This window comes from Vollenhovia emeryi, unplaced genomic scaffold, assembly GCF_000949405.1.
Source record: "Vollenhovia emeryi isolate VEMERY1.0 unplaced genomic scaffold, V.emery_V1.0 DF939147.1, whole genome shotgun sequence".
In the NCBI taxonomy this organism is placed as follows: Eukaryota; Metazoa; Arthropoda; class Insecta; order Hymenoptera; family Formicidae; genus Vollenhovia; species Vollenhovia emeryi.
Genome location: NW_011967219.1, coordinates 441697 through 456969, shown reverse-complemented (window position 1 = coordinate 456969; position 15273 = coordinate 441697). Strand labels below are relative to the sequence as shown.

Below are 15273 nucleotides of genomic sequence, written 5' to 3'. Positions count from 1 at the left end.
CCTACCTTATTAAATTTTAAGATCAAACAGAATCGAGGTAAATCAAAAAGTTACTTATTACTATTTAACCTGTTGACATCAGTACAGGAACCTAACAAGACTCTTGTCGCTTCCACCGAACCTCATTAACCTTAAAATTTTATAAAGTAGGGTTCAGGTTCGAGTTTGGTGTTTCCACCGCAAGAACGCTCGCCCCAACCCGATTCTGACCCAACTGTAGCTCGACTCTGACCCTCGGTGGAAAAGTAGCCAGTGCCGATGTCGACTTGACATTGTTTCGACGAATCATTTCTCACTGGGACTTTCTGGATACTTTCTGGATAACCGCAGAACACTATCATTCTTGGCAATCGGGAAGCGCCGCTCTGGGGTGCCGCTGGGCCGAGGAGGGGTACGTAATGCCGTTCGTGCCCGGCGACAATAGACCGGTTCGCGATGAACGAGGAAGAGGAGGCAGCCGCCGCGAGAATTGGCCGGTAATAGAGTCCTCAGGCGAGGGCGAGGGCAGAAAGCATCGGCCGTTTAAGCGCTACTCCTCGTGGACGGCTAATAATATTAACCGCGCCACGTCGCGATCGCACAATGGCCCTTTGTGGAGGCGCTCGGTCGCGCGCGCTCGCGCGCGTGTTCGCCCGCGTAAATGCTCGTAACATAAATCGCGAGCGGCGACGCGCTTTATTGTCTTCGCGCGACGCGTATCACCATCCTCTGCGATGCTCTCCCTTCCTCTCTTTGTTTCTCCTTCGTTTTCGCGACGTCCACCGATTTTTACTCGCCAAAATGTTTATGCCATTTTCGAGCGACGGTCGTCTTCTCCCAATACCATCGCGAATTTACCTAACGTTGAAAGAGATGCTCTCTAAAAGTCAGTGCATTATCACTGAAAACATCAGTTGAATAATTCAGTGCTACACTTATAACTGTGAATCAGAATATTCACTGTTTTCAGTGGTAATCCGCTGATTGACTTTCAGAGGGTGGGCTTGTTCAACTGAATATGCAAGAGAATGGTGATCACTTGATCAGAATTGATTATTTGAAATAAACGCACTCGTGTGCGATATCTACCTGACTATAACAAACATTTAATGATATTTAATTAGGACATTTAATCAGAACGGTCAAGATTCCTCAGGTTCTTTCTGTGTCATTTTCGTATGTTTTTTTTACATCCGAATTTAGTGACTAACGTGTCAAATTAAAGTTTAATGAGCGACTTGATCTATAACAACAACCAGAAAATATTGTTACATCTAAATTGTGTTAAAGTTAATTGCTGTCGCACGACATGAACATAAATAATGTTTATTATCGTATAGAAAAAACATGGAAATTACTGAATACGGCATTGATTTAGAGGTACCTTAAAATATGAGAAAAAAATTGAACATAAATAAATGTTCTGCAAAATAATAGACGTGTTAAGGAGGTGCAATAAATTCATCGATCTCTTACTGTGTCAGATTGCAATTTTGAACTGCTTTCTATCTCATTCCGCGTTTGGCAATCGTCTAATTAATTGACAACACTAATTTACACAATATACTCTACCTTATCATTTTAATATTCCCCGAAGTTACATAATTTAGCACCTAAGCGAGTGGTACTGACAGTGAGTCTCATTGTGAACGCTTGGAAAGTTCGCTCATGAAGACTTAGAAATCGGCGGTCGCGATATTTTTAACAGCGCCGAATATAAATAGCGTTGCAATATAACAGCGGAAGCGATGTTACACCGTCTTTATGATTTATGCGCGGCTCATTGTTCGCCACGCGACGTCGACAGCGGCCGCATTGTCGTACATCGTTATTATTCCGCCAGCCTCTCCTTCCCCCCGCATCGACGTTAAACGAACAAAAGCTCTCGACTTTCAGCGAGAGCGTCCCAGACTCGTGGCGGGCATAAATCGCGCTCGCGTGAATTTACATAAATATCCGCGCTGCGATTTATTCTTCGCTAAACTTGGAATTGACTCTCGTCCAGTGAAAATCGGATGTACCGCGTCCCCCCTCCCCCTCACGCTTCAATTTCCAACATTAAGTTACGTTTATCGGAGCAAAACTGTGGACAAGCCGCTACTCCGTTTGCTACTATGTCAATTATGTTAATGCACTGTCTAGCTCATCAAGTTAAATCAATTGAATCCAATCGATTAGCCTAGTCCTAAATTATTCTATCCGACCACAGCACACGAGACGTCTCGCGAGAAGAGCATTATTCTCGGTGGAAAAAAATTCTCAATTAATCTACTAAAATAATAAAACCCATATCGCGCAAGTAGAGTACGCTGAAATTAATTTAGTCTTATACTTACGCTGCCCTCAAACGTCTCTTATCCGGTCGCGTTGCTTTCTTCAGATGCGATAAGAGGGAAGGGGGATGGGACGACGTGCGGGGGATGCAATGACTGTACGCCGGCGTGGTCTGGAGAATAAATTAATATATTTTTAATGGATATATGATAGGTACTGGTTTTTTTTCGCATATCCCGGATCATCGTATGGCAACTCTTAATCACCCCTAACTATAAACCGAGCTCGTAGATCAACCTTGCTTACGGGGGTGGGGGGGGGGGGGTGGGAGCAAATCTTTGTACCGCGCCGTATTCACTCGTTTAGGATTTTTAAAGTTTATATACAACACCAAACAAATTCCTATCGCAGGGGTCCTCAATATAGCATTTTACCTTCGTTTTATCCTCGTCTCTCCTCGCCAAACTGATTGACGCCGCTGGAACGTTATCACTGCGTTATTACTACAAATGAAAACGCCGGAGAAAGTGATTCGCCAAGTCTATCTCCCCTACTAAAACTGTTAAAGTCGAGTCTCATTAACGAGTGGCTGTTTTAGTAATTTTCATCGGGCCAATCGCGAATGTGAAAACCCCCGCCCTATTGCTTTAAATAATATCCGCGATCGACGAACACTGGGGTATCGACTACTCAAAAATTAAATAAAACGGACCTCCTTCCCGCTATTTACATTAAATACATGCGTATACGCACTCTCTTTATTTCTCTTTCTCTCATCTTCCCTTTTACTCTCTCGCACATATACACATGCACTTCCTCACACACCACACACACACACACACACACGCACGCACGCACGCAGCACACACACACACACACACACACACACTCTTTCTCTCTCCCTTTCTTTCAATCTTTCTCGCTTTTTCTGCCTTACCTCAAAGACGGACAAGCCGCCTAGTCGGCGAGCAATGTCCGCGTTTATTGCACATTTTTTGCCATTCTCTTCTTTGAAAGGAGACACAATGGACGAAATCAAACGCACTCGATCTACGACGGTCACGCATGCATTCGATATGTCGAACTGATATTAAGTCTTGCCGGTCCGTGCCGATGGCGCGAAGTTTAGATCCTCGAATTCCTCTAGACTCAAAGAGACCCAGAATTATATAATTAGTCGTGAATTTTGCAATCCCTCCAATACTCGATTTATCTGCATTTTCCGCCTTTCCTCCTTTCAATTGTCTACCGCTTTCAATTCGTACAATACAGACTCTCGGAGACCGCGGGATATCAAGAATCTAAACGCGCGTTCACCGATGGACGTGAGAATGTCTACAAGTATGCGAGGACATCCATGAATCTAGCGATGCTCAGTCCAAGCGACAGGGAACCCTGGCAGAAACGGGTGATGTTACCGTGGCTAATCCCTCCGCGCGATTTCTGCACGATCGGGAGTGCCAGTTCCGCTTTTCACGCTTCAGCCTTCGCTCAGCCGATGGTCACTTCACCGTCACTCCGGCAAGCTCCTCGACGAGGAGCTACACCCACCTCTCTGATCGCACTCTTCGCCACCCTCGGCTGCGTCAACTTTTAATCCGGCACACCTCGGCGCCCCTCTCGCCCGCCTGTTCACTACGTCGTGGAGGGCGATGTGCAAGCCGACGAGACGGGAGACGTCGGCGACGTCGGCGTCGCTGGCCTGCGATCCGACGCCGCGCTAGTCCGATTGTTCCCCAACAGGCTGTCGATGGAGAACGGGTTCAGCCTCTTCCTCTCCTCCCTGCCCTTCACCGAGAGATCAATGCTGCCGCTCTGGACTTCCTCCTCGCTGGCGGCCTGCCTGATCAGACTCCTGGCGCCGTTGCCGCCCGGTTGACGACCCGCCCCGACTCCCACCAGCTCGCGTCGTCGCTCCAGCAGACTCAGGCCCCAGTGGTGGATACCGGGTTGGTGGTTCAAGTGCTCCACCGGCAGACTCTGCGGGTTCTTTCGGGACTCGCCGGTCTCGCTCGCGTTGCTGTTGAGCGCCGGGAAGCATTCACCGTCCACGGAACCGTCGGCCACCGAGTCCACCCGCTCGCTGCCGCTCTCGCTGCAGGAGTCCAGTCCGCCGACCACGTCGATCTCCTCGTTGGCGTCGTTTCCCGACGCGGATATGTTGCTTTCGTTGCCCAGGCCTAGGTGGCCGAACGAGTTGCTCAGAGGACCGCTCGCGGAACTACGACCCGCCTCGCTACGAGACTCCCACTCGGCACGCAACGTCGATAAGTCTACTGTTATGCCCTGAAATTAAGAAAATGAAAGAATTACGTAACTACTATTTGATTATATAATTTGGTAGATATAATCGGCTACTGCATTCAAACGCAAAACTGCTGTTTCAAAATGTGGCTTGGTCGGTTACTGCTAAGAGCAACTGTGTGAAATCAATAAATTCCTACAAACGTTATAAAAATGTCTTACACGTTATACATAATCGCCTTTGTGCATGAAATTGTTAATAAAATTACAGAAATTTAAGAAAACGTCGTGTTATTGTGCAACCCTTGAGTACAAGTGACGTAAAAGATTTCCATATCCAAAAAAGAAGGGAAGATATTAGTACACAGTAACGTAAGTGCTTAGAGATTTTTAAATTGCCGAAAGATACTTTTGCGAGCTTGCGGCTTACTTTAGCAGCGAGCTTCCGCTGCTGTCTCTCGAGAGCTTTCAGCAACTTCTTCTGTCGCCTCTCGCGCTCTTTCCGTCTCAGCTCCTCAGGTGGGATAGGTTCGCCGCTGCAGCTTTGAGGATGAGCATTATGCGCCGGCCTCCCGGGGCCCTTCTTCGTGTGTTCCTTCTTCCGCCACTTTGCCCTTCGATTTTGGAACCACACCTGCAACGACGACGGTCGTCGGGAGTTAAAAGAGTACCCGATTGTGATTTTTCTAATTAACAGCCGAATGTGCGTTCATTGAAAATTAAATAAAATTCCAAATTTCATTGGAATCCGAGACGCCCGTCTAGAGAATAAGGGAGGTCCAGGTTCAAACCCTGGCTGAGGTAATATTTTCCGCAATAAATTTTCCGCATTGGCCGGTTAATTAACAAATGCGGCCAGCCGTGGTCGAATGCAATTTGGAATTTTATTATTATAATGGCATGTTGAAGAAACTAATGTTAAAAATTAAATAGTTTCTCCACCGAGGAGGGTGGAAACGGGAGGAGAAGCAGCGCTTTCTCCACAGTCCCACTTGGTCAATGTCGGTCAATTCTGGCCACGACTCGACCCACCCCTCTGTCTGCCTCTGCAGAAAGAAGATTAAATCGACCACAAGTTCGCGCCAATTGACGTCGATGAAAGCGCTGTTCCCCGCAAGGGGTCTTGAATCGTAACGGGCGTTCGCGGCGCGTCGCGTAAATTCCCCCGGATCTTCCCTCCCATCTTCCCTCCTCGCGCCACGCGAAAATTTCGTACCATGCGAGCTGCTTAAATCACGAGCGCCGCCTTTGCCGCGGCGCTATCAGAAGGGCGGATGCATTAAGTTCCGAAATTACAGGAAGGCTCCTGTCTCAGGACGAAGGACCAACGACCCTCCCGGGTGTCCTGATTCATTGAGGACGACAACCCTTTGCTCGCGTGAACGCTCGTGGCATGAACGACGATTTAGGGCTAGCGTGAGCCACGACGCGACCGAAGGGTAGCGAGGGCATTCTCTCGAGGGGTAGTGGGGAAGGGTGTGGTGGCGGTAGCGAAGGGGTTGGCCGTGGGGGGTGAGATGAAGACATTAGTTGTACGGCCCGGCCGGCGTGCGGCGCTGAGCTCACGCGAGCCGAAGATCAATAGATCCCCTTGGCTCCCTGAAACACCTACCCGCCTCGCGTCACGTAGCTTTGCGAAACTTTCTTCGACTTCGGGACACTTTACGAACCCCCCGAACGAGCCCAAAGCGCCTCTCGTCCGTCTCCCCTTCCACCCCCCGCGGCTCGCCGTCCGCGAGTCTCCGTTACTCGCGATTAAACTTCCGGCGATCGTAATTAATTCGATTACTTCGATGGCTCTGTTTAGAATCCGTCGCACGCGCTTACGCTATTTAATTCTCTATGCTTCTCGACTTTCAGCGCCAGCTCCGCTGTGCTTAAATCCCGTAATGTGAAACCGCCGCAGCTACCGAAGTAAGTTTTCAAACTACGTCAGGATGTCGTTGCAGTTTGTGTCAATAATTTCAATCTGTCGACCCTAAGTTTTTATTCCGGCATTATTTGATACCACAGCCAGAAGAAAGATTTAGTCAGGTTAGACAAATGAAATACGTTGAAATTATATTTTTTTGAATCACTAAATTTATATTTGCTTCTACCAAAACATTTGCTAGATTTGAAGAAATAGATACGAGTTCTCTTAGAGATTCCAGTCTCGATCAAATAAAATTTTGGTTAAGGTAAAGAAATCATTTCTTTGAAATTAAATGAAAGTCCAGTAAGGTGAAAGTTCAAAGAAAATTTGTTTGATTCAAAGAAACTTTTTTTTTGGGTGCAAATGGGAAAAAGCATTAATGGGTCTATGTTAAAAAGTCGTAGACGTGGAAACGACGTCCAATCAATCTGTCGCCGATGGAGGAAATTCGAGGAGTATCGCTACCGTAGCTCATCCCGAAACCTTAGCCGCAAGCCCGACTGTCTCGGCCCGGAGCCGAGGAGCACAGCTGTAACGCATTACATTAACGCGATACGCGGGAAACACGACTCGGGACTCCGGGCATTAGCGCGGCTATTCGTCAGGAATTATCGACGACCGATAGCGGTTTAACAAGCCGTCTCTGTCCGATGGGAGCCGATCCCCCGACGTTCCAAATGGACAGAGTAACACAGTTTTTCTTCACCCGCGCAGCGGCGGCGTGCGAGCTTACATACATTGTAAGCGCACGACCGGCTTGGACACGCATAAAGCGTATCTTTATGGCGGCAAAAACTCGACGAGCAGACGTCGCCGCCGATAACCATAATCTCCCATACGGTGCCCGTCGGGCAAGATAATGCTTTCTAATGTAATTACGTTTCCGCCAATTAATAAACGATGTTTTCCACGCCGTGCCGATAAGCCGCGCACTTGCCCGGCCGATTAAATTGTTTCATACCGTAATTAACCCTTCGCCTCGCGGTCTTCCTGTTTTTATCGTAATAGGAAGCGCTCAGCCGGTCGGCACTTTACACAGGGGTGCGTTAGAAAAATGCGGAGAGCGAATGCCGAGCGGAAGAAAGCGCGGCCGAGCGATCGTATTCAATTGGTATCGTATATTGTCTCGCGCGAAAAATGACGTCGAGTTTCGCCGCGAGTCGTGTGTAAACAATGGATTGCAATAAAATTGCACGATAATTGCGTCACGGTAAGCGGACGCGCGATTGGCTCGACGTTTCACAAGCTCGCCGGCGTTTCACCGGCGCGGGTCGCTCGTCTCGTCGCGGACGCAAATACCGCCTCGATGATAGCGACGATCGCGCTCGCGCCGGGCTCTCTCTCCCGCGATAAATCAAAACGCGCGCTTCCCGATGTTATTTACGACCGGCCGCACGAATTTCGCGGACGCGCGTAATAAACGCGAGACCGCGACGCGATAACGCGCGATATCGCCCGTACAACACCTGCCGCCGGGGAAAATATTGATCCCCAAGTACCCTCCCGGAGTCCTCGAATCTCCCGAGCCTCCTCCGCCGATCGGCGGACGAGGGGGATCGGATTTTGCCGGGGCGGAGAGATGGCAGGAGACGATAACCCGGCCGAGCGGTGACACAATGTGACACGATGTCACACAGCCGGTGCGTCCTTTCGATGCTTCCTCCCCACGACGGGGAACAGCTCTCAGATTAGATAACATCGATCACCACGTGCGATAACCCTCGGTGAACGTATGCGCCCGCAGCATCTTCTACAGAATATCGCAACAAGCAGATAAACGCGGGCGCCGATCGATCAGCGTTATCGAGCGGCTCTCGCGAATATCGTCGGGAGAGCCGCTCTCTGCCCCCGCCCTCTCCCCTGTTCCTACGATCACTGCGCTCGTCGCTTCTTCGTCTCGTGACGCACACTGGGACATTAATCTCAACCCTTGAACCGCACGCGCCGAATTTCGTCCGGCTCCACGACGCGTTCGCGCGGATTTATTTAGTCTACGGCGGCTATCAAAGATCGACGAGGCGATAGGCACGAATTTAAAGTGACTTCGGGATCGAATTTCCGAGGGTCGACAGACAGCCGGGGGTTGCTTCCGGCCTCGGACCTTTGCCCCCTCGGCTCCGTCTCGAGGGGGTAGTTAGTCCATCTGGTCCGCTACCTTCGGAGATCCGCTCGAGGGTGCAAAGTCGACGCGGATTTGTCCGCCCGGCGATCGTTCAGTCAAATAACACCGGCGCCGATAGGACGCCGTTGTTTCTCAATGATGTTCTCGCGAGGGTAAAAATCCGCCTCTCTTCCTCGTATTTCTTCATTTGTTTAAATATCGAAGATTTTCTTTTAAGAAACTTGAGTCTCAGTTTGCGATTCGAGTCCACAAATTGAAGACAATTTTATATTCCGCGCAACACTGGCAACGTGTTGAAAGTCCTCTATTATGAGATAGGTTTCTGATATGTGGCAGCAGGTTTTCAACACCTAAGTTCAATCGCAAATCTTTTTTTTTTGCAACGATTGCACGATCTAATTTTCCACTAAACAGATTTCGCTCCAAGGGCAATAAATTCGTAGTGGCATCAACTGATGATGCCTATTAATTTAACAGAAACCCCGTTATCCCATATTAGCGGACCTTCCTCTACATATAAAAATCACAAATTCTATTCTGAAATCCGACGCGAATTGGAAGTTGTCTAGAAACACCGTAACATCGGAACATCGAACGTAGGGAGTGAGATTTCGTGGGATCCTTCGCAAGGATCTATCGCAGCGACGTGGGCGCGTGTCATTAAGGCTTTCCGCGAAACCGGCGTTAAAGTCCGCCCGACGTGGCCGGCCTTCTTCCGGCACTCGGACGGTTCACGCCCGCGTTCGTCGAATACAGTCCGAATCCTTCGACAGGACTGCGAAGGGGTGAGCTCTCAATTTCACGGCCGGTCGGACATACGGTGACCCTCAGGTCCTTCAAGCGGATATTTATATTTATCCGCTTAGACACGCGTGTTAGGCCCCGCAAATAGCGCATACATCCGTTCCCTCCTCCCACACCGATGCGCCTCCTCGTCGTTCCTCATATCGCGTCTGTCTCGCGAACCCTTTCCCACTCTTATCTTCTCCTCGCATCGCATTCGCATCACGTTCCGCAAACAATTTGACATTATTTTACAATTCTATCTCTCGTCCGTTTCTTTCGCTGCGCGCGTTGAACAAGAATCACGCGATGTTTGCGCGGCGTGTGCTCTTTCGGTCGCATGTTTCTTCAGTGCTACAGATTTTTCAAGAAAATCAGGGCGCTGTTTAGCGGCAGGTGGACAGAGAACGCCGAAACAGCACTGCAGTTTTCAATATGAAGTGCTTTTGTAACTGAAAATCCTGTTAAAACTTAAGCCACCGTGATCATACATTCGTACTCCGTTTCGGACTACGAATCGGTTGAATTGAATAAAATTAATCGCGCCGACTTAGAACGTTAAAAACATATAACGAACGCTCGCAATGGCTGACGTTTTTTAATTAATTTACATCCCGTTCTTTCGTTTGTTTATGAATCGGAGGCGTTAAAGTTCTTGTTTTGATTTCCGTTATACACGGTTGAAAGAATGTGACGTCGGCGACGTCTCGTGTGTCTGACGAGATAAGTAAGACTGGACGAAGAGACTTACTGCCACGCGGCTCTCTTTTAGCTCGAGTCTCACAGCCAGTGCTTCTCGCATAAAGACGTCGGGATAATGACTCGACATGAAGGCCCGTTCCAATTCTTCCAACTGCCAACTGTTGAAGTTAGTCCTGCTTCTTCGCCTCTTGTTGCCGCCCTCGTCCGATTCCCCGTCGCAGCCTGAAAGGAAGAACATATATTCAGAAAGGGGATAGGAGAAAAACATAAACCGGCCCGAACGTCAAGTTTCTGCGTAAATATAGACGCCTGGTATCCCGAGGTACGAATCGAAGCTTATTTCGAGACTTCAACGATCAGAGAAGATCTAACAAGCGTCTCGATAATTTCGACTATCAAACGCAACGATGTTTCGGGCATAGTGTAACTAGCAGAGAGGTCCACTCCATCATTTGTTTCGTTTCGCGTCGATCCCTTCTGCGCATCCGACATTTTCTTGGTCCAGCCAATGAGAGGAAAGTTGTACGCGGCGTAGTGTAGTTCGATGAGTACACCACAGACTTCTACATATTATACCAGACCGCCAACTGAGGCGTTGGAAGTGAAGCCGCGTCGCCATCTTTAATGTGGGCAAAAGTTCATATACAAGGTGTCACATTTCGAAACGTGGAAATTTTAATTCTGTTTTCACTCCAAAAACTTTAGAGAGTACCACTACTAGTACTGGACCCTATTACTGAATTCAGCTCCTAAGAAAATCATTCCCAAACGTAACCACAGTATCCTTCGTGATAACATAGCAGCTATTCTTTTCTACATGCAACCATCCACACCTTTTCTTTGAGACTGAATGCCCGAAACTATTGAGAGATACTGAGAGGAAATGGGAAAACACCCCAAAGATATTAAGCATTCAGGAGTTTCCAGCTTCGTGAATCAGCATCGACATTTTCGGACGTCGGGCATTAAAGTCGCTCTCCGAGGCCGCGAAGACCCGCGAAGTTCGATGCCGCGAGAGTCCCGAGGAGCGCAAAGTGTAATGACGCAATAAGAAAGAGCTCGAAGGAGCAGAGGTCCCCGGGATTCGATGCCACGGAGATCGGGAGGATCTAAGGGTCCGATGCGCGCCTAGGAACAGAAGAGCCGTGAGTAAACGATAACGGCGACATAGGCCGAACACCCGCAATTACTTAATCGGCGCGAGCTATTGTTGCTGCGCGGCGGGATCGCGTAAGTGCATGTCTCGCAGCGAAAACAAATGCAGTAGTTACGCTAACCGCCGAGCAATAATGCGGCCCGTAGTTGTAACGGCCGACGCGCGCGTTCCGATAATGAAGTTAACCATGTAGTAAAGTGTGCACTCCTCTTCAATCTTCTCCTCCGATCGAGCAGCTGCACCGGCGCTCGCTTTCGTGCTCGCCACTTTGCCGATGTAAATCGATGAATTCGCGCGCACGCACACTCCGCGAGTGCCGTACGGGGCTCCTTTTGTTCGTGGTGGTGTCAAGCCGAGCGTGACGCGAGTAACGGAGAGAGATTATAGCGGCAATCATCATTGTTAGACATAATCTAACAACGTAATAATTCTTAACGCGAGTTCGTACCTACGTAATTCCAGAGTCGCTCGCGGAGAGCACATATCGCCGGGGTAGATTTTAGAGATAAAAAGAGGGAACTTTCGAGAGGGTCGCTTTCGCGGATTAATACTCGGCTCTAAGGTCTAATCTCTCAATCGCGTCGACGCGCTAAAAATCTGCAGATCCCACACTTAACGCTGCTGATCACGAACTTGTCGGCTCGATACCTCCTAATTTCGATTTATCCAATGTTCATCCTTGCACATTCCTCCACCAATACAAATGTGCTTTGCTGTCGCTCATTATTTTTAATGCGCGGCTCTAAAGTCTAATCTCTCAATCGCGTTAATTCGCTGTAAATCTACAGATCTCACCCGATACTCGCGCGAGTGTTTTTACGCTGCTGATCACGAACTGTCCACTTAATACTCACAATTTTGATTTATTTAATATTCATCCTTACGTACCTCGTGAAAACGAAAAAAACCCGTGTCCATTAGATTTAATTGAACTCTAATGTCAAATTTCAATTTGCTAAAAATCTGCAGGTCTCACTCGATACTCGCTGATCACGAACCGTCGACTCAATCTCCATTTGTTCAACGTTTATCTTTAATATTCCGGATAAAAATAAAAAGTTCTGTTATCGCTTGTTATTGTTAATACTTGACTCTAGAGTCTAATCACTCAATCGTGTCAATTCGCTGTAAGTCTACAGATCTCACTCGATACTCGCGCGAGTATCGATTAACGCTGTCGATCATGAACTATAATATCGACTCGATACGCTCAATCTCAATTTATTCAATGTTTCCCAACATATTCCACGTGAAAACAAAAAGGCTCTGTTATCGCTTGTTATTGTTAATTATTGCATGAAAGTTATCATTATGCGAGCAATAATTTACCCTTTTTTCGAAAGGCTTAAGTTTGGCGAACGATCGGCGGATCGTTGCATCCGGGCAGCGGAACGTTATAATTTGCGGCAGCCTATCTCGCGCGTGATCGATATCGATATCGAATTAAGTACTGTATACTTTCGACGGGAATTATTATGTTCGTGCGACACGAAAATGGAGGACGACGTCGATGGCGGACGATCGCGAATTTATCTTAATTTCGCGCCATTTGTAATGCGCGGCGCAAGGTAAACATATCGCCGGGCGTCGAGTGAATCGAGTCTTTACAAAGTGGCCGTAAACACGTAATCTAATATGAAAAAGAAAAATGTAACAAATTACACAGACGTAAAAATATGCGCGAAATTGAAACGGGAATCAGCGTCGAGCACCGAAGCTGTAAAACGATACGAGGGACAAGATTGTAAACATATATGAAAAAACAAAAACAAAACCGGCACGTAATATACGCGTGTAATGATTTATCAATTGATGGCAGGCTCTTTTTAATTTATCGTCTCTAACAAGAGAAGAGGAGCGATTCGACGATGCCGCCGATATTGCGCAAAATCCCCTTGGTATTGATTAAAATGGCGCCGGGCTCCGGGCCGAGCGACGTCCGAGGAGCAATAACCGCGCGTGATCCGCGGCGGAGGCCCGTACCGAAAATCGCTTTCCCATCTTATCCGGGCACGCGCGAGATAAAGGCCCGAGATGCCGGGCCGCGGCGTCCCGGCGTCCCGGCGTATTGAATAAACATGGAACTCCAGTGATTTTACGAGGACAATCCGCCACCACCCGACGGCGATATCTCCGGCGAGGATCGGCGGTTCCGTGCCGCGTGTATGCATGCTAATGGCCGGAATTGAATAAAAGATCGGGAATTATGATTGACCGGGCGATGCCAGAACTCTCTCCCATTCCCACCCCCGTCCGGTTATCTCGATCTGGCGCGGAGTGAAACGGAGATGGAAATAAATGCTCGATCGCGGGTCCCGGAGATCTCGTTTCGTGGGGGAAGAATCCTCAACTCCGTGATTGCAGAATTTCGATATTGACTATGTTCGCGCAACCGATGAAAAGATACCACGGTTACGATTTTATCTCGCGTCTAAACGTCTCTCGTGCGGTCCGAATAAAATCGTACGAAACGTTTACAGTTACGAGCGAAAGAACATGGAATTTAATACAGTGTCAGATCTTACTCCAAGCTTGTAGCGTACATTCGGGAAAAACGGATTTGCCGAATTAAGCGTACAAAAATGATGCCCGACACAGACTCGAAAATAATTACGTTGGACACCGTCAAAATTAGGATATTCAAGATGCTGCAAACAGTTTTTACATTCTAGCAACCAGCTCGATCAATATAATTATATGAAAAGATACCTCGGTTACGATTTTATCTCGCGTCTAAACGTCTCGTGTGGTCCAAATAAAGTCGAACGAAACGTTTACGGTTACAAGCGAAATAACATGGACTTTAATACATTGTCAGATTTTACTCCAAGCTTGTAACGTACGTTCGGGAAAAACGGATTTATCGAAGCGTACAAAAATTATGCCCGATACAGGCTCGAAAATAATTACGTTGGACACCGTCAAAATTATGTAGGATGTTTAAGATGCTGCAAAAACAGTTTTTGCATTCTGGCAACCAGCTCGATCAGTACAATTGTTTAGATGGCGTATAATTATATTTCAATCTATGTCAAACTTTTAGATAATCTTTACGTTATTTTACAATGGCGAAACCCTTTTGTGTAAAAATTATAATTTCTAATAAATTCCAGAGCACAATGCGCGCGATAAAAAGCGCAGATATCGCGGGCCGAAGTGGTCGACTGGGGGGCTAAAAGTGTCAACATATAAAATGCAGGATCGACAGATAAAAGCCATTGACGTCGCGTTTTATTTCGCTCGAGCGTTCGTAAGAGCCGGTCAATTAAGATTTACCGATGGCGGGGTAGGCGCCGCTCGCGAATCGGCCCGAGATTGTGTCGTTGAGGTGGCCGGCGCCGGTGAAAAATCGCAGGGGCCGGGCATTAATCAGCGTAATTAGATGCCATTTATTCGCGGGCCGTCTCGTCCGCGCCGCATCTCGCTCATTATTGATAATCTATAATCCGTAATAAGCGCCCCGGCGCAATGGCAGGTTGAGGGATCGTCGCGAGCGATATAATACCTTTATCGTGTCAGTGCCGGCCAATCGTCGCGCTCACTTGCGCCAAATTTCATAATGGAATGAAGCGGCGATAATTAATAATCCCGCGGTCAAATGCGGCGAGCGCGATGGCGGACGATTTCAAGTGCACGCGCGATTTCGACGCCGCGAGACGAGATGCTGGTCGCACGGGGATGGCGCACGATCGACGCGTCCTTTTCGAGGAGCCTCATTCAATTCTGTTTACAAAACCGGATGATAACGGACTTGTAATTTCGCTTCTCGTCGTATAATTAAGTAAAAGAGAAAAGAGAAGGAGACGTAATTGCGTAAAAAGTTCTCTCCCGATCTCGCGGAGAGAAGCCTCCATTCGCCGTAGCCGAAGCGCGTCGCGCTCATATCACGAAATTAGTCGACTCATTATCATCGTGTCAGGTTCATTATGCGCCGAGTACGTTACGCCGGGGGACAGCCGCTTCCCTCGTTAAGAAGGAAATGCACAATTCCGCTGCGAGGCGAACGCAACGAAAATAGATTAAGACGACGCGATCCGCGATCAAACCGGACGTGAAAATTGTTTAACTCGTTCCCTCATAAATTATTTAGCGCGCCGC

The 15273-nt window shown here is 48.1% G+C and overlaps 1 protein-coding gene across 1 annotated transcript in view; it reads right to left on the bottom strand.

Moving 5' to 3' along the window:
• Positions 1-2514: 2514 nt before the first annotated feature.
• LOC105566014 (homeobox protein unc-4-like) overlaps positions 2515-15273 on the bottom strand; it is a 36230-nt gene continuing 23471 nt past the window's right edge. The window contains exons 2-4 of the mRNA XM_012019685.1: positions 10069-10241; positions 4928-5131; positions 2515-4539 (exon numbers count right to left, since the gene is read on the bottom strand). Coding sequence (XP_011875075.1) covers positions 3889-4539; positions 4928-5131; positions 10069-10241 — 1028 coding nt within the window. The 3' untranslated portion in view covers positions 2515-3888. The remainder of the gene's footprint in view (positions 4540-4927; positions 5132-10068; positions 10242-15273) is intronic.